Genomic DNA, 25,879 nt, shown 5'->3' on the forward strand with positions numbered 1-25,879 from the left:
GGAAAAGCAATAATTAGTGGTTATGGCTGACTGAAAGGCTTGGCATGGCTTTTAATACCTGAAATGTCGGATCATACAGACCTCTGGGAAGTGCGACTGGAACTTGGGTTCCTCAGAACAAACTCTCATAAAGCTATTTTGTACAAAGGGTTCTGGTACTGGTAGGTCCTCTGGGAAAGGCTCAGTAGTATAGTCAGGAAACAGCTCTTCAAAAGTCTTTGGCACAGTCAGATTTTGTCGGAGAGTTTTGTTCGGATTAAAGCAACCAGGAGGGTGTTCCTCTAAGTTGGTCTGGTACTTGAGCACTCCCCTACAGGAAAATAAAAATAGTAAACACACTGAAGTAACAGAAAATAACAAACAACTTATCTTCATTCAGAGAGGACTTCAGAAAGCAGTCATAAGCCTCATCTTCTGTTAGAAATTTTATTCTGTTTGCCTTCAGGACTTCCAATGAGATTGAAACTTTGCAACAATAGAGCCTTCTGTCACTTGAGTCAAGGTTTAACTTTTCCAGCTCACTTGGCACTCCCCCACTGAACAGCCTCAAGCTTAATACTGCTTGAAATGGAGAAAATATTGTGGGGGCCTTGAAAAAAAAATTAAATAATAGCATTTCCAATTCAATCACACACAGACTGTTTTCACTCATCCTCCCTACAGTCAGCAAGCCCTGTTTTTAAGGCAGTCTTGTAGTAGAAGTGGCCTAAGTTGCCAAATCATAAACTGCAGGAATGCTCCCACTACTTGGTGTTTATCCCATTTGCATACAAATAGAAGGAAGAAAGAAAAGTCCTGCACGGTAGCCAAGGAACCTTGCAAATTATTTTATGAAGTTCATCCTTATTTTATTTTTTTCTCAAGCTAAGTTAAATTTACAGTAAATTGAAGTGAGAACTTTGAAGTTACAGCTAAAACCTCTGAAGAAAGAATTGGGAACCTCAGACACTCTGGGATATCTCAGCACATGAACGAATCACTGAAAACAGGGAAAAACAGATAACAGTTGTAATAAAATTCCTCAGAAGTATTACTTGTGTCCAAATCTAGACTTGATTACAGTAACACCACAAGGAATAATACATAAAAAAAAAAAAAAAGCTAAATGACACCTGTAGAGGATGGTGCTGGGTGGGAAATGAGGCATACTGAGACAATGCCCTCGGAGTGCTAAGCCTTGTTATGAAGGCTCAGCTCAAGCATACAATCAAACATAAGGACAGGTGCTCCCCCCTCCTCTCCTCAATATACACACAGCAGCAGCAGCAACAGAGTTCAACTCAGAAGAAAGAGAACTAGGACATCTGCAATATCCCCAACCTAAATGGGCTCTGACAGGCTACTGGCAATCTTCCCTACAAAAATGCAGTCCTGACAGCTAGTAACAAGCTTCCTACATGGTCTAGTGAATCATGTCAGCTTGGAAGTTAAGCCTGCTCACTCTTAAATTCCATCTGACCCTGGGAGAATCATTTGGGAAGTGTCCTTGCACCTACACCCATGCTTCTGCCTGCATTTATTGCTCAATCATGCCTATCACTTGCATCTGGTATCACTGCTGGTCACCACATATTGGCAAAGTGACAGATACCCCCAGCATTATGCTAGTTCCTTGCTCCATAAATATTATGGTGCTTCATGGATTTAGCTGGAAGTCAAAGCTCATGCAGTATTTTTCCAGTGAACCTTGCGTGCATGCCTGCCAGCAACTCCCACAGCTTCTCTCTTCTCAGCACACCCCCCAAAGAGGATTGTCTTGAGAGTAGCTGCAAACATGAGCATACCCTCCAGTGATCTCTAGTTTATTTAAGCTATTATAAACATGCTAACTGAGAGGCAAACAGGGATCACAAAGCCGCCTGTTAACAACAGCTTAGTAACTCCCAATTCTGAAGCTGCCAAGGAAAAGTAAGTCTTACACAGCCAAGATCAGTGCCCAGAAAGGTTGAGTTCTGCACTGAACAAACAAACCACTAGCATATGACAGATGAATCACATCACTTTATTTATTGCTGAGAAGTGGTTGGCTGCCTGAAGGATACTGTAAGAACATACCTACAATTTGAAACAAAACAAGAATCCAGAAATACTGTGGAAATACTCTACTCCTAAGAGGTAAAACCTCAGTCAACCTGCCTGTGCAGTTCAACCATGGGAAATGCCTTGCTCTGTACAGTAAGTGGCTGTGCATTTGCAAATCTCTAAAGACATCCCACACAGGAGTAATTTAGGCGCCTAAGCACAGATATCTAAGCTTACCTCATTCTCAAAAGAGATCATAGAATTAAGTTGGAAAAGACCTCTAGGATCATAAAGACCAATCATTAACCCAGCACTACCATGTTCACCACTAAACCATGTCCCTAAGCACCACATCTACACATCTCAAATAATCCCAGGGATGGTGACTTTATTTCTTCCCTGGACAGTTTGTTCCAGTGTCTGACAACCCTTTGGTGAAGAAATTTTTCCTATGTCAAATCTAAATCACCCCTCATGTAACTTGTGGCCACATCCTATTGATCTTATCAATGTCACTAATGGAGCCAGGAATCAGTCCAGCTCACCTGAATGTAGATCTCTGAAACAGCAAATTACATGAAGCATCCTTCAGGCTCCATTGGCTGTATTTATCAGAACTCATTAGACCATAATGGGAAAGACACTGAGAAAACATGTAGAGACCTACATTTAGGCATCTTAAAGTTGAACTGACTCCCACTCTCCATGAGTCATTCCTCTCCCACTTCTGACACGCAGTTCTTTCGGATTTGCACTGAATACCTTTGTAATTCAGTATTAGGGAGGCTGTGTACCAGAAAGATGCCTGTTCAATGCTTGCTGCATTACTGCAGCCTTGGTTTGCAAACTTGGTAAATGAAACATGGTTAGGAAAACAATGGGCAAAGGATAACACAGTGAAGGAAATTAATAAAACTGGACATGAAAAATACCCCAAAGGCAATCACTGGAACAGACTGCCTAGGGAGGTTAGAGGATCTCAGTCACCAGATGTTTTAAAGAATTTGACAAACACCTGTCAAGAATAATTTCGAAAAAATTCATCCTAGCCTAGGATGGGGAGAACAGGTTGGATCCATCTTCCCCAGCTATAAACAAGAGCTATGCCATAAAAAAAAAAAAAAAAAAAAAAAGCCCAAACAACCCCCCAGAACAAACAACAAACAATAATAGCCCAAAATACCCAACAAACTCCTTGAGAACTGGAATTGTGTCTAGAAGTTTCAATTGTTTTGAACTCATTATTTATTTAACAGCATATTTTATTCAACAACATATTCCTACCATGATCTTGCTAGGCCTAATTGCCTTTCCAAGTTTACTTTAAGCAGAAGGGCTCACTGTCACACACTCAAGCACCCTGTGTTTCAGTAGATATTTGATGACATGGAGAAATAAACCTCATTCAAATACACCTTCCCTTCTCTACACTCTGCATCTACATCCACAAAGGAAACTTCAGAGATGTTAATGGAACAGATTTTCACAGAATCATAGAATAGTTTGGGTTGGAAGGAACCTTTAAAGGTCACCTAGTCCAGCTCCCAACCCATGCAGACATATAACTTCTGGAAGATGCTTTACCTTGCAACAGAGCTCAGTTTGTTTGTGCCTGATACAGATCTGACCATCAGCTTCATGGCACATAAACACTGGTCTGATGTTTGTGAAAAGAAGAAAAACTAGGAAATTTTGTAAGCAAAGAGAAAGATGTAATTAGGGAGACGCTATTCCTTCCATCTCCTTTGGAGTCAAACAGGAGGGCAGAAAGGAAAATGCAAGGGATGAACAACTTTGCTTCATATTCTTGTCTCAGCAAACAGGTAAGGGGGGCAGAAAAAGAAACTAAGTTGTCTTGATTTCTCACTAGACACTGAGCAATGGAAATGGAAAAGGAATAATCTTGAAAGTAAAAAAGTTTGTGCTAGTTGGCTATAGCACACACAAATCTCCAAGCTACAGCCTGATCTTTATTTAAACACACACCAGAGGACAACATCTTGTCCTAAAGTTGGCCCACTGTGCTCAGGCAAGCTCAGGAAAGGCAGCAATCAAGGAAACTGCTCTTTCTGTTTGTGCTTCAAGAAAAGGAAGAGTATTTTCCATTTACTTACCCAGAAACATGCAGCATCAGCAGCATATAGAAGACAAAGAAAAGGTTGTGTGTGTACCAGAAGATGTCATAGTTTGAAACCCTGAAAAGAATAAACCATGGTTCAATGCTTTTTCAACTCAGATGGAATTTAATTAAAAGCAAACCTGTGCACACAGGACATCATTATACACTGCACAGTTATGCAAAACAGTCAAAGCCCAGAGTGTTTTCCCACAGGCACACTGTACTTGCACACAATTAAGTGTTGAGAAGAACAAGTGACTGGCACAGAAGTAACAAGCTGAAAAGGAGAGGTAAGGGTGTAGAGAACTCTTCTGAAACTGGGAGACTGGACTGCTTTCACAGGTCCTAGTTAGTCTCCACAAGATCCTTACATCTGGAACAGTTCTTCCACCTCCAGCCTCAAAACTCAACCTCCTTACAGTGAGTGTCACCTTACATTCTCCCTGCCCCAGTACAGTGTAACATGTCACTAAGGCTGCAGCACACAAACAGGTAGCATGGACAGCAGCAGAAGGGCCAGTGGGAAGGGTAAAAAACTTGTGAGGGTATGGAGTGGAAGAAGGTACAGGAAGAATAGGACCCACAGCAAGGAGGCAACAAGAGCACGGTAGGAGAATTTTCAGGGCAGGAAGCCACATACATTACTGCTTCAGCACTGATGGTCTTGGGAGGAAAAAGAAGAACATTATCACTGTGGGATCAGGAGAGGCGAAGGTGACTTCCTTTTATCAGTAATTTGGTAGGCACTATAAAAAGAACCCAGACCAAAGAATATACCCATCTGGAACTGTTTTCTGTTAAGCTTGTTCGAGGCTCTTTTGAGTAAAACAGTTACCAAAAACCAAGAACCAAATGGCTAAGAAAACACACAACTTCATAGCACACAAACACACCTCTCACACTACACAGCATGGTAGGAGAGTCCCTTCTAAAACCAAAGAATCTACCCCCATTCATAAACTGAAACAATTAATAAATAAAAAAATATCTCTAGGTCTGAGAACATGGTTTAAGAAGCTATTCCTCTGACGCAGCTAACTTCTTTTTCCAGAGCTTTTTCCCCTCCTATGGTCTTCTACACAACCAGCTAACTTCTCTTCCTTCAATACAACTGAAACATATACTGCATTTGGTTCTGTTATTACAGGTCTTATTTGTTTGCTTCCTCAAGAGAGGAAAAATAACTTTGATAATCCAAGGGCTACAAAAATAAAATCCAAGCTAGCAAAATAACAAGGAAGGAAGCAAAGGAGGAAAAAAGGAAGCAAAGGAAGGAATACAGCAACAGCAAGGGGCTCTGAAAGCCCCACTCCACCCTGCCATTCTTCCCCCAGTCAGCACTATGTTAACACTTTTTCCTCCTTGAAGCTGCTCAAGCCTTTTCTAACTCCCCAGACCCTGGAAGGCATTTTCATGCAGTCACTCATCAGTATCTGTGAGGAGTTGTGGGAGTAATCATCAGTACGAGGAAAAAAAAGAGCAATGGTGTGCAGAGTGGAAGCACAATTGGAAAGCACAAAGATAGTAAAACAGACCCTCTGTCTCAAAACAGGTCATAGAATCCAAGAATGGGACCTTAAAGATGGTCTAGGTTAACTCCCTATACCATAAGAAGGGACAAGGACAGGTCTTGGAGCTCTGGCTTAATTTGGTTCCATGCTATAACACTGAAAGCTGCATACTGAATGTTTTATTGGCTCTTGAGCATCTTTTTCAGAATGTACAAATTTTTCAAAATTTCCGAGATGGAAAGTCAATCCCTGGACTGCTTCTGACGAGTTGCTTTCAACAGCTAATTATTGCTATTGATTAAAATTACTGTACACTTCTTTCCTGAATACGTCTAAATGTCAGCTTCCAGCTCATTGAGCATTTTATTCTTCTTTCAGCACTCCCACAGATATCTCTACTATGAAATTCTGGTTCCTCACGTGTATCAAGTTGCCCTAAATGTGAGCAGGGCCTCTGAACTTCACCTCCTTAAATTACAAGGGTATGTAAATCCTTGAACCTCTTACCATGAAGCGTATTTTCCAACACTGTAATAATTATGTATTTCTTACTTGTATCCTTAAACTACAGATACATACATTAGTATTCTAATATAGTCAATAATCTTCCTATTGATACATATGAATTTTTACACCTCTTCAGAATATTCACTTTTTTACCTTCTCTAGGGCTTAAATTAGACATTATTCACAGAACGGATGCATTTCTTAGGAATGCAGAGTCCTGAAAATTTGAGGTAAGTTGAATATTTAATTTTGGCTAACCTACTTTAGAATTTTGCAGATGAAGACCTGAAAGAGTTAGTTTACTGAGAAATGTAAGAGGAATTTATCATGCTTTAAAGGGACACACTAAGCAGCATGGTTCTAGAAAAATATTTTTAATCCTGTTACAGACAGTTTTGAAAAGGAAGATATATGTGGTAGTTTAGAAGATGAAATTGAACACTAGAATATTTGGTTACAAAAATAGATGGCACTGCAGCACCTTATTTTTTAATGTTATTTTAAATACATAACTTCCAAATCTTAAATATCTTTAATTCTAAAGTTGTCAGAAATGTCAATATTTATTGACAGGATTTATTGTGTTTTCTGATAACTTCATAACCCTTCTGAAAACAACACTGAACAAAAAATGTTGATCTAATTCTCAGGTATAACATGGCAAAAATTTAGAAAATTTTCCAACTAATAATCACTTTATCCTCTTAAAACATTAGCTAATTCAGTCCTTCTAATACTTATTTTCACAGTTTACTGAAAAGGCAGGATAATAGAGGCATACTCATGCATAGAACAATTTCAGGAAGAACATACAAAGGAAGAAATCACTAAGCAGGTCAGTGTGCAAGAGCAGATTAGGGCTGAAATTCAAGGCTATAACAGCCTCTGAAATACTTTTTAAAAAGCTCAGTTTCTGATAGTGAACATTTACAATTAACTTTCCTAAAACTGTACTGTATGCTCAGCCATCATAAGGCACATGAGAATCCACAGGGAAAGAGATTGAAAAGAGACATAGAAATGCATGCAGTAACTTGTTTCCTTAGGAGAAAACACTGTAATAAAGACAAGCTTGAGCTCTATGCCTGAGGGAGAAGCCAGGATAAAACTTCCAAGTAAGAATTATTGCTAGGGTAACAGGAGATACAGATTGTCTCTTTTGGGGCTTTGATTCTGCTGGCTGGATGGCAGAAAGCTGGGAAAATATTTGCACTCACAGTAACTGGAGAAGGAACTAAAAAGCATGTAACTTCAAAAGATGTTGCATGAACCCCAAAATTATTTCCAAGAATGTTTACAACTGCATATATTTTTCTAAGTTTCCCAATCACTAATACATGATGTTTTTATAATTTAATTTGGCCTTCAAGAAGACAGGACTTTGTTCTGGCTCAGTGTTGCAGAGTAAGGTAATAGTTTTATTTTTCCATCTTCCCAAAAATGTCTTTCTTTTGCAAGCAGAGCCATCTGGGTGGACCATGCAGTGTGCAGCCATGCTATATCCACTGCAGCAGCCTAATCCTGCTTGTCTGCAGCCTGCAGTGCCTCACAAAAGTCTCAGCCCTGGAAGAAGCCCTGTCTGAAAATGCCCCAAGTATTTGCTGAACTATTTCCTCAAATCACAGGATAACACTGCCAGTTAACACAGCTACTTAGGAAAGACAGATTAGTTCCACCAAGTTCATAACCACATATCTAACTCACATCAGTGGAGCACCATTAATGTTTGAAGATACATAATTAATCTATCCTTCCATGTTTGCTGAACTGAGGTGATGCACTTACATAGTGAATTCAACCTCTGTAAAAATGAAGGGGTTGTTTTTACACGTTCAACTGCAGAATCCAACCCTTAAAAAGACTACAACATTGGGCTAGACTCCCTGCCAGGTACCAGTCCCTCACAGGTACTATCATATATGCTCATTAACATTGGTACAGAATGTGAACTCACCAGAGGATCAAACCCCTAAAAAACCCAGCAGCTGCTCTGAGCCAATACTGCACTGCTGCTTGGTATATTATAATTCAGATTAAAAAGAATATATCAGACAACCAGAAGCAGAGCTCTTAAAAGCAATGTTGTACTTCAGTAGCATAGTTTTGTGTCAGTTTGTTTCATTGCTGATAGTTTGGGATTTGGGTTGGTTTTGTTTTTTTTTTGTGTGTGCTTGGGTTGGGGTTTCTTTTCCTTTTTTTTGTTACAATTTATTGTTACAATTAATTGGTGAAAATAATTAAGATAACAATAACATCTTATTTTTCTTCCACTGGACTTAATTTATGCACTTCACAGAACTTCCCATTTGCTGAGTTTACTGCCTCCCCTACAACCAGGAATAAAAGAACTATTTAAATTTTTAAAGGTCCACATTTTTAACTCAGCACACTCATTAAATAGTACTTTTTCAGAAGGCAATTCAATCAGATCTTGTAACTGTTTTCATACAAAATTCACTGTGCTAATTTTACTGCAAACTAGAAAAAAAGAAAAACAGACAAGAAAACTGGTATTTTTAACACTTTAGTCAGTAGGAGAATATGATTACAGAAATGGCATTTTTTAGTATAACAATCATATTACATCTTACCTGATGGCATATGTGGAAGCTGTACACATTAGGAATAATACTAACACCATAATGACTCCAGTCAGACCTGGAACTAAAAGGGACATAACTTACATTTGAACTGCAAAGAGGTATACTTATCTACAATGAGCTTTTAAGAAAGTGGAATTAGACATACAAATCATGATTCAATCAAACTCTTGAATATACTTATCTCTTGAGCACAACTCATGTATCAAACCAGATAGGAAAGAAGAGTTCTTGTGCAATTTCCCGCCTTCCCAAAGAAAAATACCCTTTTCCTTGCATTTCACCATGCATCACAATTTCCTATTTGTCTTTGCTCCTGTCATCTTTTGCTTGTGACATCTGTGTCTAAGCAGGTAACTAAGAACAAACACTGTTTATGTGCAAGACTGACTGTACAAGCTTCTGTCTCTTTTTTATGCCAAACACTACACTCTGTTGATCATGACAATTAAAAACCTGTTCAGGGACAGAATTTCAAGCAAATCAATTTCTATGCAAGCTGTCACTACAAATTTTTGCCAGCCCATTTCATTCTGGAATGGGGAAGAGCCTGAAATTACTCTCTATGGCATTGTATCAGGCTTGAACTTGTTGCCCATAGAGCAAGTTCTGTGAGAGTGATCTGCAGCCAGCACTTGGGAAGGAAAGGTTAAAAATATTAATGATTTGACTCATCTGCTCAAATGAAGACTTGTATCAGAATTAGTTTATCCTCAGGTCTTTTTTAAGTCAAAGGAGAGATAATCTCAAATCTTACCTTTTTATAAACTTCTCAATACCCATTCATTGAAAAGTCTGATACCTAAAATCTGACACACCTCAACTCACTCCTCAGTTTTTACAGACCTACAATCAATGGAAGCTTTGTCATGGACTGCATAAAAAAACTTGATTTCCCTTCTTCATGGAAAGACTGCAGTTAAAAGCAGCTGCAATAAAAAAATATGCATTCTGTCCACTGCCTCCTTCTTAATTTCTTTTTTCTCAATCTGATTTGATATGTAGTGTGCAATGAATCTCAACTCTGAACTAATAGCTCCAATGCAACTGCAGTACAGCACCTGATTTAGCTTCCTACACTGTCACACAAGCCAGAGGTCACCTTTCACGTCCAGTTTTTCAATTATCTTCTCCATCAGACTGAAATCACTCAGTCTTGCCCCAATTTATCAGTCCATTTTTAGTGTTTCCTTTCTGCCCTGTCCCTGATTCTCCTTTCCTCTCCCAAGTATAATCTTTAATACTTGTTCCTCCCACAGTCTGCCTCACACCCTTATACAAGGAGGTTCTTTCCTGGGCTAATCTGAAAAGCCACCATCTCTCTATAAATCCTTCTGATTCCTTATTCCTTCTGTTTGCTGTTCTGAACTGTCTGGGAAGAAACCAGGGTTTTTTTGCTTATTTGCACAGTTCCCAGCGCAGCAAAGTCTTGAGCACTCCTTCAGAACAAATAGTACACGTTAATTACCAGTCATTAGGACAGGAAGTAAACAGAGTAATTTTAAATTTAGGATAAATCCTACCTTAGTTTCTATCAGTTCACATTCTCCCCTCCTCTTCTCTCAACTGATCTAAACCTTTCCTAGGGTTTTTGGGAAACACTGGCACACCAGGTGCTAATTCCAGCACACCTTTGGGGATTGACAAACCTAGAATCACTGCTGTCTGTTCATAGATTTGATTTGACTGTGCCCTATATGCTACCAAATCCAGATTTTTGTGTTTGATCCAAATAAGGGAGAAAGTGCAATGGCATCAGGAAGGAACTTTATCTGCTTATGAAGCGCTGCAGCTCAGACTGGTGCTTGCCCCTCCATACCCAAACATTGCTCACTTCTAAATTCCTGCACCAAAAATGTCTTCATCAATTTATTCTGTAGAGTGCTGAAGCCTGATTCCCATGTAACAGTTCAGATTGCTCAGAAACCCAACCAGGCCTTAAATAAACCAGCTGAAGCAAAAAGACTGGTTTTCCATGATGTTTCTTTTCTAGAAATTGGATCATTTAGGAATTTGGTTTCAATATTAGGGAGAATCTCTGTTTGAAACTAATGGATTTCTGCTGACTCATCTGTACAACAGATCTGAAAATGCTGCTCATCCTACTGCTGCTTATGTAACTCCTGCCTCCTGACTAGTGGATAAGCAAACCTAGGTTATATTAACACAAATCACACAACCCCAGATAACTGAGATACAGCAAATGGAGCATGCCAATACAGGACCAAAAGAAGTTTTATCTGCAGAGCAACAAAGTTTTCTCATTCAGTTTTGCAGGACTTACCAGTTGCAAAAAGTAGTTTCCTCGGGTCCTGAAAAACAGACAAGCAAAACAAACTGAAATCAACATATGGTATTTTATATCTATATTACAAATAATTTTACAATAATAAGAAGCCCATGAAGCTCACACATTTTAAGACATATGCAGTCCCTAAATCTAGAAGCAGGAATGGATTTGCTATTTGGTAACAGTTTACATTGACTGCAATTCAACACAAAATAAACCTTCAGCCTTTGCATTCCCCCAGCTAAGATAATTCAGATCTATAATCTGGATTCAGATAATTTTACAGATATTTGTTTTTTTTAGAGCTTTGGGACGACAGAGTGAAGCATAAGAGGGAGATGTTTTGAATTTAAATGTAAGACAAGAGGCAGGCATTTTACTGCCAGTTACATCACCAAGACATTTGCAGTGGACCCTAGTGAAGCAAGACTGAACACAAAGGATCTGACAGATGTTCCTCTGTCCTTCACCACATGTGAAAGGAAAAGGGAATATTTTAACATCAGGGAAACTGCCTCACTTCCCCTGATTCAAGCAGTGAAGACAAAATCTCTACTTCAAGAGGTTTCGCTTCACTGCTTGGTGAACTTTTTTATTTAAACTTGCAGTAAAATGTAGTAGGGGGAAGTGAGATGTTTTTATACAGGACAGGAAAAATTAAGTGACCCTCTTTCTGATCTTGTCTGCATCCAGATGTGTGTACCCAGGTAGAGAAGATAAGCACAGCATCCGGACTGCCCAACACAGTTTAAAAATGGATTCAAATACAAAGGTGCAAGAGCTACTAAAATACCTAAAATTCAGGAGTTTTGACCCTAGAGTTCCTAAACAACTTGCTATTATCTCCATTTTCTATTGCAAAATTCCTAAGGCTGCTTAGTAGAGGCTAAGAACCCTGGCATGTTCTTGCCTGAGGCAAGCTCCTGCTGATGTTCCTGATGAAGAGAAGTCTATCAGACCACTCCTAACACAAGCAGACACACAGTCAACCCAGAAGCTCAGCACAATAGCTGGTGTTGGCATGTCCGTCTGCCATTGAATAGCTTGGAGATTAGATCATTCACCCAGGGAGTGGAAGACCTTGGTTGCTGGTCCTTAGGAGCCTGGACTGAGTCAAGCTCTCTTTTTCCAGGAAATGATGCAGCTGGGATAGGGTCATTCTAAGTATTTCCTAATGAAACTGGATAAAAAGAAATGAAGACCAGAGACTAGAATGAACACAAACAAGAGAGAACTTGACTGTAGCCCAAGAAGGAAGGGTGCTGGACTCTGGTCTTGCTTCTAAAATCTGCAAATATCTCTCCATTGCCAAATGCACAAGTAAGCACCTGACCAAGGGACTACAAACCTGATATTCCTGCAAGACATCTGCACCACACTCAGATAAGGCACACAAATCAAGTATTTCACAAGCAGAAATCAGTTCATGTAGGTAACTAACTCCATGCTTAGCATACATACTCATACATGCACTCACTGCAGCTGAAAAATGCATAATCAGTTTCAGATCTCACAGTATTCTAAACAATGGAAATGCAGAACAAATTTGCCCAAAAAGCAGCAGAAATGTCTTATCCAGGCCCACCCAAGGAACAGAGGGAGGCAAAAGAGAAGCAAGAGAACAAGGCGCAAGTTGAAAAGTTTAGATGATTGCATTCTCCATCTAATAATCAAACAGGACAGAACCTTGCTGGCTTTTATACATGCTTTGTCCAGACAAAGAAATAAAATTCACAGAATCCACAAAATGGTATGTCGTTTTCAGTGCATGAAACAGGAGCACCATACAGATCACACAATGGCATTGAATATGCAAATATTCATATATTTAAATGTTATGCTTAAAACCAAAATATGAAATGAAAGCTGGCTCACCTCACCACGATAGTTTGCTGCATTTAGGGTCACAAATTCTTCATTGTAGTTCTCAGAGAAGTTAAGAGCATTCACCAGATGAGCAGCAACATGTAAGACTAAAAAAAAAACCAAAAAACTGAGTAAATCTGTAAACAAGTGCTGGATGTTCCCTGTGGCCACCCAGATGCCAAGATATAATCACATCACCTGCATGAAATCCACCAGGGACTAAGGAATTCTTAATTATTCTTCAAGAGTAAATCAGCTTATAAATATTAATGACAGAAGTCTGTATGTATTTTAGGATTTTTTTTTAACACTACAGCGATGATTACTGTACTGCAATGCTTCAGCTGAGACACAACATTCAAAGGTGTCCAGCCAAGAATATTTCCTCTTCACCAACCTGGGTAGCTGTCCCCACTGCTCTCTCCTCTGCAGGTAAGCCTGTAGTACCCTTGTTTTTCACTCAAATTTCTTAGGCACAATGAGGGTTCACTTGTAATGGCAGATTTTTGACCTGGTCTCACATACCCGTCTTCTAAGAAACTGGCATTTTAAGGAAAGGCTTGACATTAGAATATATGCCCATGTGTTTAAAGCAAAAAATGAACCAAAACCCACACACATTCGAGAAAGCATTTACAATTTAAAACGAGCAAGCACAGAGCAAGACTACCCCCAAATGTACTGCAGCAGAAAAACCACAAAGTGCTGCATCAATGTGCTTCCAAAACATGCTGCTGCTCAGCACAGTAAGATCTCACCTGAAAAGATGCATATCGTAACACCACATGTCACATGGAAAGTTTTGCTTTTATCTAGCAGCCTTCTGGTTTTCTTGCTGGCAACCTAGTAAGAGAAGAACACAAGTAATCCCTTCCAAACCAAAGCAAAGAAAAAAATACTAACAGCAACTGTGGTGATATAATAGCAACTTCAGATAGGTTTAACACCTTTGCAAGCTTAGTACCTAAATTTCAAAACTACTGGATTATGCTAAGGAGACAATTTTGAGGACTTAATGAAGAAATTACACAGATATCAAGAGTACATAATGTACCTCCTGGCCTTATTATTTAGGAATTCCAGCATTACTTGTGAAGGCATCACTGACTCTTTTATAAGCAAGACCAAAAGGAATGGTGTATTTGCATTCATACATGCATCTACAGGCATCAAATCTTATAGGTATTGTCACGGGATTAACAGAAGTCGCAGGTCCAATTTGCAACCATCTAGCAAACACAAATGTTCCTCAAAAGCATTATTTGTATTTCTGTAAAAGCAACTGGCGAATCACAAAGAAGCTAAACATTGTTTCTTGCACGATAACAAATGTATCAAGTTGGGTATTTTTATAGAACATTCTATCACCTCCAATAGGACATTTGTGGTCATCCAGAGACAAAGTTGGGTTTACTCTGTTGAATTCTATCAGGAAGCATTTGAGAGGATACATCTATCTCTAATATAAGAGTTTGGAAAGACAGAGGAGAATTCGTCTGCTTACAGCTCCACAGCAACTCCCCATCCTTCAAAAATGCACTGAAGAAACCACCCTCTCAACAGGTCAAATCAAACCAGACAAAGCCTGTCTTCAAAGGAGTCATGAATCTAGGCAAAATGTCTGATACTTGCACCATGCAAGCACATAGTGTAGAACAAACAGGGATGTAACAGATTCTTTTTCTGTTGTTTTTATACCAAACAGAGACCAGGGCCCTCTTCTTAAGTGCTGTATTCCGAGGACAGCACTCACCTTGTGGGACCCCCGCAGGAAGGCCAAGAGAACACGGCACATCGGGAGCAGGACCAGGCAGCAGTTGAGATTGAGGACAGACGCCGAAGCTCTGCTAATACACAATCCTAGCTGAACAAACATTGCAAGAGTTAGATTATGGGGAGAAAGGAATGGTACGTGCATCAGTCTTGTTTCTCTTTTACTCTGCTGTGAAACCAAATGGTTCCCATGCTCTCTGACTCATCAGAGTAGTGGAGTTACATGATGTGCTGGAGAAACCACAGCACACACAGCATGCTATCCTGTCCTCACAGGGAAAGAAACAGCTCTCATCTTTGCATTAAGAAGTTATTAAAAATTAATTTTGTCAACAGTAAATTACAATTTTCTACTGGAAGATACAATATCCTCATCAGTGCTCAAAATCACATGGAACAAGACATCTGAGCCAACAGTATGTGCCCATTGAGGAATGACCTGAAAGCTTCAACAGACATATCTAAACAAAAAAGAGCGATAAATACTATGATGACACTAGACAGCCACTTGAGTGTAATGATTTTCTGTTAAGCCACAAAAAGATGTAAAAAAAATGTTGATTCAGTCAAACTAAAATGGACATAATGTTTCAAAGACTGTTACAAAATTGCCACGGAACTCCTCATCCATTCACATTATGCAATGCCATATTCGGACATAAGGAAAGTAGATTTTCTTCAGTTTAACTACTCAATAGCTGGGAACTGTAATGAAATCTAATTTCACTAATGCTTTCACTGATATATTTGGAACTTACATAATTAGAACAAAAACACTTGTCAAATGAATGAACAAAGCACACATTCATGTCATAAACCTGTATTTTTAATCTTACTATATTATCTCATTAATTTACGATTTTAAAAATTTAGCAAAATGCCATTGTTCTCCTAGTTATTAGGTTGAATTACCATTTTACTCGCTTATATAAAAGATGTTTCTAGACTGTCAACAGATTTACGGAAGGATATTTCTTATACTGTTCTCAAAATCCCAAGCATTTCAACTCCTGAATAAATTAGTAAAAAAATATTATAATATTAAAGATAACTCAAATGCTGCAGGAGAATGTGAATGAGTTGAACAGATACTAATTATTTAATAAATACTTAAGGTTTATTACCTTTTCCAAATTAAACTCTACATTAAAAAAGAGCATGTTTTACTTTCTCCAACAAAAAAAAATTAATCTGTGCAATCTGTATATATATAAGAATATATACATGTATTATATTCTTATCTTTGTTATCAAGAAAAAACAAAATTTACAGACTTATGTTTGTGTCACAGAAATGGATGAATATATAAGCTAGTAAAAACAAACAGAATTACTGCATTTCAGAGTATCTTGCAAAATCTCAAGCACAACAGCATGAAAGGTTTCTAAATACCAGTACCATAAATCATTACATCTTCCTGCTTTCCCAGTGAGCAACATCCACGTACCTGCTCTGCAGCACACCTGGGCACAGCACCAGGAGGCAGAGGGTAAAGATGTTCAATTTACCTGAAGTATCAAGCTCTGCACCTAAATAATTTTTTCTCTTCCAGCTACTTTACATTATTTAGTTAGATCTGAGTGCTAGGAGCCTCCTCACCAGACCGTACCAGCTTCCACAGAACAGAGCAGTCACAAGGGCACTCTCTCTCAAAAGCTGCCCATGAGAAGTAGGAGCAATTACCCCACAAAATGTGCTCTACCTTGTTCTCTACCATGTAAATGTGGTATCTCCAGCAAAAAAATCCCAGGAACAGATCATCTCCAACCTACTGAATGATAGAAAATGAGACTAAAATGAGCCATGTCACTTAGTTCTTTCCCACTCTCCAGATGTCCTCCACTATTTCTTCCAATGTACTGTTAGTCCTCTTTTTCCTTACATAAAACCTCCTTTGCTTCAATTTCATCTTGTTGCTTCACACTCTGATGACTTGCACAATGAGAAATTTTTCTTGCTACTCCTTCCTCATAAGCCATGTTCTTCAGCCCTTAGGCCATCCTCTCCTCCCCACTCTGGACTCTCCCAACTGGAAATAACCCTTGAACAGACTGGACTTTATGAAAAAAAAAAAAGTCTCTATAGTGCACTGTTTGCATATACAACACTGTCTCTATTTTCATTAAATTCTCTAAAGAGAAGCTAAAAATGAGCTATACACCTCATTGAAGCAATAACTTCAGAAACATGGTCATTAAAACATATAAGAATTTTTATTGGGGCTTACTGATGTACTACAGTATTGCAGTGATTAAATGGGCATGACTTGAAAAACTCAAGAATTATGTCAGAAATAATGTAATGCAAACTCCAGAAGCAAACTGAATCATTTTTGTAGCTGTTGATTAATACCCAAAATCTGAAAAAGTTGCAATACCATTAATGAGCAATTTGAAAATTTTAATCATTTGTTTTATGACCTATATGATACATCACTACTTTCTCAAGAATTTATGTTGTCTTCGAGTTTAAATATAAACTAGGCATGACATCAGTTATCCAAGACTTCCTTTACCAAGCAAAACAATTTTTCTTACAAAGCTTCAACAAAACAATAGTTTGGTCTAGAAGAGAATCAATTCTACACTAAATAGTGCTAAATAAATGAAATAACTCCTGTTGGAGTTCAAGAAGTATTTGGACAACACTCTCAGGCACACAGTGTGATTCTTGGGATATCCTGCTCAGGGCAGGGAGTTGGACTGATGGGTCCCTTCCAGATCAGCATAGTCTGTGATTATAAGTAAAATGCCAAACAATTTAACAAGTATGAATCACAAATGACGTGCAGAAAAGGTGACCCTACTAACCTTCCTTTACTTTTCTCCACTATTTAATAAATAGCAAATATTCATTCATAATGCAATTACTATGGAAGAATGTCCTTACATTCATTATAATTCAATGCTATCAACATCTGTACCTACAAGGAAAAAAAAAAAAAGAAAAAAAAAGAGAAGAGAGACCAGCAAGCAACTTACTGCATTTTCAAGGAAGTATGATTCAAATATTAAAATATTGTTACCAATGGTTCATGTAAGGTTTTATTCTGAAGAAATAAAGTTCAGCAATATTTCCTGCAACAAGCCCATGACTGATTTACAAACAATGGGAAATACATTCAGAAATTCTTCAAATCAAAATTCAGGCAAGAAGAAAAAGAGTTTAAGTTTGCTCTTGATATATAGCCAAAAGCTAAAAATATTACCATGAAACTAATTCTTTCCAAATGGTTTCCAAGAGATCTCTTTCTTAACTTCCTTTGCATTGCCTGGGAGGCATAGTAACAAATTAACACAGTACATTGTTGGATTTTTAAACAATAGTAGAATAAAGGATGATTTTTGCTCCAAGGCAACTCACTGCATCAAGAAGAGAATATATACCCTTATTAAGTAGTTAAGAAATTAGAAAAATATAATCCTATTTTCTTCCTGAAGTTTTTACTGTCTTAAAAAAAATATGTTATTGCATGTAACTGGCACGTGAAATTTCTGCAGGATCAAAAATTAAAAAAAAACCCACACAAATTCTCTGGTACAACATATACTGGTATCTGATTTCATGGAAGGGCAAAGAATCATAAAAAGACTAAAGGATTACTCCAATTTACAGACTAAATCTGTGGCAAAAATAGTAAGGAACTGGACCATCTACAAATTCAAATCCTAAAAACTAGGTTAAATTTTTCCTCCAGACAAGTATAAAGGAATTGCCACCTTCTCCAAAGCAGCATAAAAGAGCTCCAGAATGTAAATTCTCCAGTTATCCCTGTCTGATGTACAGTCCACAGAAATCCAGATGGACTCCTAGCTGTGCTCATACAACATACAAAGTAGGACAGAGAAATGAAGAGTCAATTCTCATTGTATCTTGCTGCCAGCAAGACTGAAAATGAGAAAATGAGCTTTCTCTGTTAGGAAAATGAGCCTTATCTGTTAGGCAAATGATTTCAGTACTAGAACCTTACTGTGTACCCCAGAACTCCCCAAAGTTCATAATTTATAAATACAGAGATGTTACCTGCAACTGCTAAGCACAGAAATCTGATATTTTATACATGGTTGCAAAATGAAGATTTCAACAAATACTGTCCTATCTCACCTTTTAAGTCAATCTTGTATATAAAAAAAAAGTTAGAATATTGCAAACCCTTCAACATCTGAGAGTGATGCGATTCTGTTTCTCAAGACTTCACCACCTGCCAGCAACAATACTAAACAGATCATGGTGCAATCGAGACACCACACTTGATGCTGTCTCTTAAAACCTCTTTAAATTTTTTCAAATCTTCTTTGGTTCAGGACATCTTGAAAGGTAAGGGCAAGACTCACAAGCCACATGCTGCTCTGTAGACACAGGCGACAAACCACGTCCCCAGATCAGTACTAGAGCAGCTAAAGTTGGTTATTTTCCTAGGTGGAACAAACTGTGCTGCACAACATGCCTCCTTTTGACCCAGCTTCCTTTTCTTCATAGAGTACACCTTCTCTTGAGTAACAGAGCACTGATAACCTAAGATGAAGGACAGTACTAACTGTATGCACAGAAATTATTCCCCTTAGGCCTGTCAAATCTGGCTCGAGATCTAGCAATAAAAATACAAAGCAGCTGAAAAGAGGGAAAAGTGAGGATAGGGAAAACCTACCAGAACGTGTGAAACCTTCTATGAAAGTTTGACTTTGTTTTGTTCCTGAAGAAGGAAGGTTTCAAAGAAGGACTCTGTAAATCCCGATCTCATGTACTGCAACCCTTAAAAAATTATTTTAAGTGGTGCAATATTTTTCAATATGTAGGGGGCATCTTCCCTGCACTGCTGTGAATCAATATTCTCCCTATTCACTTGTAACTCAGGCATGCTTTGAAGGTTTTCCATCTCTTATTGTCTACAAGTTTAGGTCATGTTCCCATTTTATACACAGTGCCTTTGTGTAGGATGTACTCCTTCTTCTGCTTAAATCAGGCATTCAAACTGAAGGAAACAACTAACTTAATCTTGAGTGCAGTAATAGCTTCCAACTTCTCTGATAATCTCCAAGCAAAGGATCAAGATATACAGCTCCCCCCAATGCTAAGATGTGTAAGCAGGTTCCACTGTGGTTGCATAATGACCAATGAAAGTGGAATTTGGTCTCAATTAGTGAAATCTCTGCCGTTAGGATAAATTAGCAAGGAGACACATAAAAGTTACTGGAACATAGTCCAAGAAGTGAATAAAGGTGACAAACGCTATGCACAATACTGAACAATAAAAAGGCAGCAACTGTACAGATAAAAAAGCAAGGCAGCACTTTTTATTTCCAGCCCCATTTTCAGTTATTCAGTCTTTTCCCAAAGAGACCCTTCTGACAATGCATTTTCTTCACTTTGGTCTGAAACCCAGAAGCTTATCTCTAGCATTAACATTTGACTACATTACAGCTATTTGAGCAGGGACAAGACAGGGAATGGGGAAAGAAAGCCCCTTCATGTCATGACAAAATGAGCTCAAAGCTCTTTCTGCTCACAGGGAACTTAAGCAACAGGAAACAAGCATTTCATTCAATGCTGTTAAACCAAGACTTGAGTTCTATAAGGCCAGTACCAAATTTATGGCTGATTTTTTTGACTAGGCACAATCAAACTTGTTTGACAAAAATACAGCCAAGCTAGACTGAAGAGAGAAATCCTGAAGTCTGTGAAGAAATCAGTCTGGACAATTTCACTGACTGAGCAGACCAAAATCTCCAACAACAAAGATTTTAGAGTCAAGTAATTTAAGACTCTCCCCTTCTGTAACTCATGCCTACTACACATTATAGCACCTATCATGAACACAAAGATGAGAATATCCCCTTCCTCTTTGCCAAACTCTTTTATAAAAGAAATTCATGTCTGTTGGGGATTTGTTCACAGGCTTCTCTTCCTTAAGCAATGTAAGGCCACAAGTTAACAACTATGAAATCATTAAAAAATGAGGTTCTTTATGTGAAATTTATCTGAAAACTGGTGTTTTCAAACCAGTGTGAATGAATGCATTCATACTGTAAGACTATGACATGCAGTGTTACAAGCAATTCAGTATCCAAAGGGATGGTTCATCAAAGCAAAAGTACTGGAAACAGATTTACATCCACTAGGTTCTGGTGAACTTTCACTGCATTATGTAGCTACAGAATTATTCTGGTTGGAAGGGACGTCAGGATGTCTCTGCTCAAACCCCCTGTTCTAAGCATGTTCAACACCAAACTCAAGATTAAGTTTGCTCGGGGTTTTTTGCCCAATTAGGTTTTGAAAACTCCCAGGGATAGAGATTACGCAGTGAAGAGTTCATGGTTCTCATCAACGTAAGTCAAACTGAGCAAGGCAGAGATGTTTGACACAAAATAACACAAGTTTCCTGATACAGAAAGATTGATCAACCTCCTCCTACCACGTTACTGCCTTCTACTTATCTGTTCTCTTGGCACTTCCAGGACACCATCATGCTCTTAGTGCCTTTTGACAGGTGTAGAATTAAGGATAACGAAGATTGTTATTGAAAGACTGAGTGAGAGTTAGGTGCCTAAACAAATTTTAAATCTTGTCCTAAAGTATCTTGTTCAACATCACAGAGAATGCAATCAGAAAAGAATAAATCTGAGCCTCGTTCTTCTGTAGACAGCTGAAGGGAAGTAAATCACTTCAGTGACCACTGAACAAAAGACCAACACCATTCTTTCTCTTTCTGCACATCAGAAAGGTGGCATAAAAACATGGCACAGTTGAATACACTCAGAATATTCAGTCCAAGATCTCATTTCATATCACACTCTGATTTCCTCCAGCAACTCTTCTTGTTTCCCATTCTGTTATTTGGCAAACAATAAAATTACCTGAGGTAAACCTTTCCATGCTGCAAGAGTAGAAGTTCTTAAGGCAATTATAGCCTATTGTAGCACACTAAGAAAAAAAGCCAACTCCTTAGGAGATCTCACTGAAAAAATTAGAAACTTTTTTTAATTCAAAAAAGTGCCACTCCTTTTCGGCAACTTTGTTAGCTCTCTGGAAAAAGGAACCAGTTGTCATGGAAGTATCCATTAAAGAGTTCAATCTGTTCACGCAAAAAATATCAACTGTTGAATTATAAACAAGGAATTTAATTTGTATCTCAAAATCTTCAGACACCAAGAAATGGCACAGAGGCTCTGCAAACTACTCACATATGCATAGAAAAGAGAGGAGACTGGTTATACATATGAGCCATGGGACAGTGGCTATACAAACCAATAGAGAAAAAAGAAGAGGGGCAAAAATCCCTGTGCAGGTGTAGTATTGCTTATGCCATCTCCTGAAGAAACCAAATTGGGTTCAGTTTTCCCAACCCTTGCAAAACAGTCTCTATGATTAATACGCATACCCAGATATAATGAAGAGAAGGGAGAAAGCTTAATTCACAGAATGACTAGGCTGGAAGAGACCTTAAAGATCATTGAGTCCAATATGAATCTTAGTGTCCAAACCCTAACTTTGGGATCTACTGAAGATATTTAAATGAGCTGTAAAAAGTGAATTGCAAGTACATTTTACAGTCTTTATTATTTTGAAAATGTTAAAATTAGTTTTAAAACTTTGACCAAAAGTATCTTTTAGGCTTAGCTCTTCACTTTTAACCTTATTTTAGAAGTCCCTAAAGTCTGTGGTACTTTTTCCCACATGGCAGACACAATTACACAAACTTAAAAGCATGACCTCCTAGTCCTCATCTCCTGACCAAGACAAGGAATCTGTTGCCTGAGTCACTTCACAGGTTCTGAACACACATTAAGTCACTATGCAAGCGTCTTCCATTTTGAAGTATAAGAAAACCAAAAAAAATTCCCAACCAGATGATGAGCTGGTATGAGGCATACGAGTAATCTGAATTGAGAGAAACTTGCTGATTGATACCAGCTGAAAATCTGGTCCAACATGTTAGCCAAGAACATTTGCTTTACAAACAAACCATTTGCTCCTCCAGGAACAAACGCAGTTTTCAAATGGATACACTGGGCTGCAAAGCCACTCGAAATCAAGGTAAAATTAAACATGTTTTTGTGCTTTTTCTGTCAAGAAGGTCACCGCCATGAAGGATTTAATTATCATCATTCCCTTTTTTTTTTGCACTATCTTTGCTAAGATTCATTCTTGAACACATCTGAATCAACCATAAGAAGGAAAAAAAAAAAAAAAAAAAGAGAAAATTGTATCAACTCAACTTATTTCCAAGCAAGATCACAAAACTTTATGTTACTGGCTAGTTATGACAATATCAACCACATGAAACTATATATCCTGGATTTACCAGAAATAAACCCCAGAGGCTGTACAGCAGATTAGGATGTGCATCATCTATGTTTAATCCCATGTCAACTTTCTATTGAAATTCATTCCTGAGTATGACATAGTTTTACAAAGCATCATGTTATTCAGACATTTTTCCCAGATTGTCAAATTCTGAGAAACCCGTGGGCATTTTCCAGAAAGATGTTAACCCTTACTTTATGCCTTTTTAGACATAAGTTTGTTTTTGTTTTTTTTTTAATTACTACACTGGGTAATTTCCCAAGGCAGGCTGGTATCTCACATCTCCAGAGTATTTGTTTGGATTCATCTGCTGGTGGTGGGTGTTGCCCTTGCTAAACCAAAACATCTGAATCTTCATTAAACCACCCAGAATCAAAGTACTTATTAGAAAACAAAACTAAAGTTGCATGCATTACAGTGAATTTACACAGAACAGAGGACCCATGAGAATGACAAAGACTGAAAAGAACTAAGACTTATTAAAAGAAGTCTCTCAGCCAGCATGTATATTACAATAACTGGATTGGAAAGAATTTGCCAACAAGAGTCCATAGTTTGCTAAATGTGCTGATGACGAAAAGCGGAGCTCCAGTCATTTGTTGAGCATGTCTGTGTTCCTGTGAGCTTGTCTGCTGGTGGGAACACCGGGAGGGTAGAGAAGAGGGAAAAGAATAGCTGTCCCACACTTGACTGGCTCTTTTTCTTCTCAACAGTGTTCACTTTCTACTCCTAAACGACTGTCAGAAGTATCTCAGTAAATTCTTACCTGATCTTTCCCCACTTTGGAAAGTTAACAGGTAGTTTGTGTCATCTTTGATTAGCAAATGCATTCTGCCCCTTATCCCATCCTTGAGCATCCCAATTTCCAGGGCAAAAAGTAATGTCCAGGTCACTCACCCCTAACATCTGATGCAAATAATAATACTGTAGCCCTTGATTATAAAGCAGGAAGGTTTTCCCGAAGAGCCATACATTGAGGGAGAGCCAGAAAAACTGAAATGAAACAGAAACAAGAGATTGTAAGTGAAAGTTACATGTGCAAACTTTTCAGTGTTCATTTCATTCATAAAACTCATAGGTTAAAGTTTCATAAACATACGTAAATGGAATGGAAAAGCAAACTTCATGCACATAGTATGCTTTAAAGTATTAAAAGGAAATGCCCCTATGTAGGAAATTTTCACTTTCATTGAACTTCACGAAACTTTTTACGTCTTACAACAAATGAGAACTGGTAAAGCGCTCCCATGCAAGAGACTATCCCAAATCTTTAGCTGGACGTTGCATTTAAGAGACTCAAAGAATAAAAAACAACAACAAAGAGACAAAGGAAGGTAAAGAACTTGACCTCCAAGAAGCTGCATCTTCTCCCCCAAACTTTCCCAAACAGAGCCTAACAAAGAGCAAGCACACGCACAGCGTGTGCCAGCGGGGCAGGGCACGGAGGTGGGCACTGTCCCGGGCCATGGCACCCGCGTGCATCCATCCCTGCCAGCCGCGCACCGGGACGCGCAGCGAGCACATCCCGCCCACCCGTCCGAGCCGCGGCACCCGCACGGCGTGCTGCCCCGCACGGCGGGCACCCTGGGACCCCTGCCCCGCACCACGGCACAAGGTGCCACAGCTCCCCGACCCGCGGGGCTGCCCCCGGGGCGGCCCCGCCGCCTGCCAGCACCCACGGCCCCTCCTGAGCCTCCTCCGCGGGCCAGCCCCGCCGAGGGGACCCCCCCGGGGCCGCCCCTACCAGGAAGAGGTGCTTGCTCCCCTCGTTGGCCAGCCAGCTCCGCCAGGACAGCGCCATGGTGCGGGACGCCCGCGGGGCAGGACGGAGGGTGGGGGGGCGCCGGGCGAGCCCTCCTTTTCAGCCGGGCCGAGCCGCCCTCCCCTCTCCCCACCCCTCACCCCCCGCCCTGTCTTCCGGCCGCCGGGGCGTAGCGCTCCGGCCCCGCCGCGCCGCCGGCCAGCCCCCGGCTCCGTCCCGCCGGCGCTGCCCCGTTGTCCGCGGCCCAGCGCCCCGGGACCCGCAGCGCGGCCTCCCGGGACGGAGCGGGGCTCTCCGGAGGGCAGCCTGCCCTGCCCTACCCTGCCCTGCCCTGCCCTGCTCCGCCGCGCTGCGGTGCCGTGCGGCCGCTTGCTCGCGTCCCCCACCTTTGGGAAGAGCGTTTCCCCGCAGAGAATCCCGTCCGTGGGGATCCCACTTGCCCGACCCCCCCCATCCCCGCCCGGGCTGAAATGTGATACAGAAAGCAGGAGGGAGCGGGGGAGCAGCCGTGCATGCGACTGCTCTGCAGTTCGGGTGAAACAAAGAGGCTGTCCAAGAAACTACTGTTCGGGCAGCACGTGAGGCCCTCGAAAACCGGGAAGGGACAGACTCTGTTATTGATTTGAAGTCTGAACCTGCTCCATCAGGTGTCCCTGGAGGACACTGGAAGAGGCCGCTTCCTGTGTGCCAGCACGGTGGGTGTGCAGTCGAACAGCAACCAAGAAAAAGGGGCTATGGGCAATTCCACATCCAGTGTCCAGTCTGGGTAGCTGTGCTTTGCCGGCAGTCTGCTTTTACTGGTGGCCTTCGTGTTTAGTCTGGGTTTGGGGAGGGTGGGGTTTGAGGGAAAGCAGATACTGATTTTCATATTAAGAAAAAGCTTTTGAAAAAAAATGCTTGTTGCTAGCAGCTTTCAAACAAGACAGCCTTGAGAGTCAGCGGAACAGTTCCACCAGACATTGTGGTGCACATGCTGCTCCTTGAGATAGCAGCAGCAGTGGCAGCTGACAGCAGAGCAAGACTGGTTTTCTGGGAGATGCCAAGTCCAAGGACCAGTGCTGAGTACTCTCATCCAGTCCAGTTTGAGCTGGCTGTCTTTCTCTTATGATCTAGAAAGTTGCCATT

The 25,879-nt window shown here is 39.9% G+C and overlaps 1 protein-coding gene across 3 annotated transcripts in view; it reads right to left on the reverse strand.

The window, feature by feature from the left end:
• The window catches only part of NOX4 (NADPH oxidase 4), a 110,892-nt gene extending 85,725 nt beyond the window's left edge, over positions 1-25,167 (reverse strand). Inside the window, exons 1-9 of one of the 3 annotated variants that reach the window (XM_038129438.1) lie at positions 25,141-25,167; positions 23,890-23,985; positions 14,669-14,779; positions 13,674-13,758; positions 12,925-13,022; positions 11,044-11,071; positions 8,751-8,823; positions 4,137-4,217; positions 82-310 (exon numbers count right to left, since the gene is read on the reverse strand). In XM_038129438.1, coding sequence (XP_037985366.1) covers positions 82-310; positions 4,137-4,217; positions 8,751-8,823; positions 11,044-11,071; positions 12,925-13,022; positions 13,674-13,758; positions 14,669-14,779; positions 23,890-23,898 — 714 coding nt within the window. In that variant the 5' untranslated portion in view covers positions 23,899-23,985; positions 25,141-25,167. Of the gene's footprint in view, positions 1-81; positions 311-4,136; positions 4,218-8,750; positions 8,824-11,043; positions 11,072-12,924; positions 13,023-13,673; positions 13,759-14,668; positions 14,780-23,889; positions 23,986-24,736; positions 25,069-25,140 lie in introns of those variants that run through there. The other 2 variants (XM_038129421.1, XM_038129432.1) reach the window with 2 other exon arrangements.
• Positions 25,168-25,879: the final 712 nt, after the last annotated feature.

This window comes from Motacilla alba, chromosome 1, assembly GCF_015832195.1.
Source record: "Motacilla alba alba isolate MOTALB_02 chromosome 1, Motacilla_alba_V1.0_pri, whole genome shotgun sequence".
Lineage (NCBI taxonomy): Eukaryota > Metazoa > Chordata > Aves > Passeriformes > Motacillidae > Motacilla > Motacilla alba.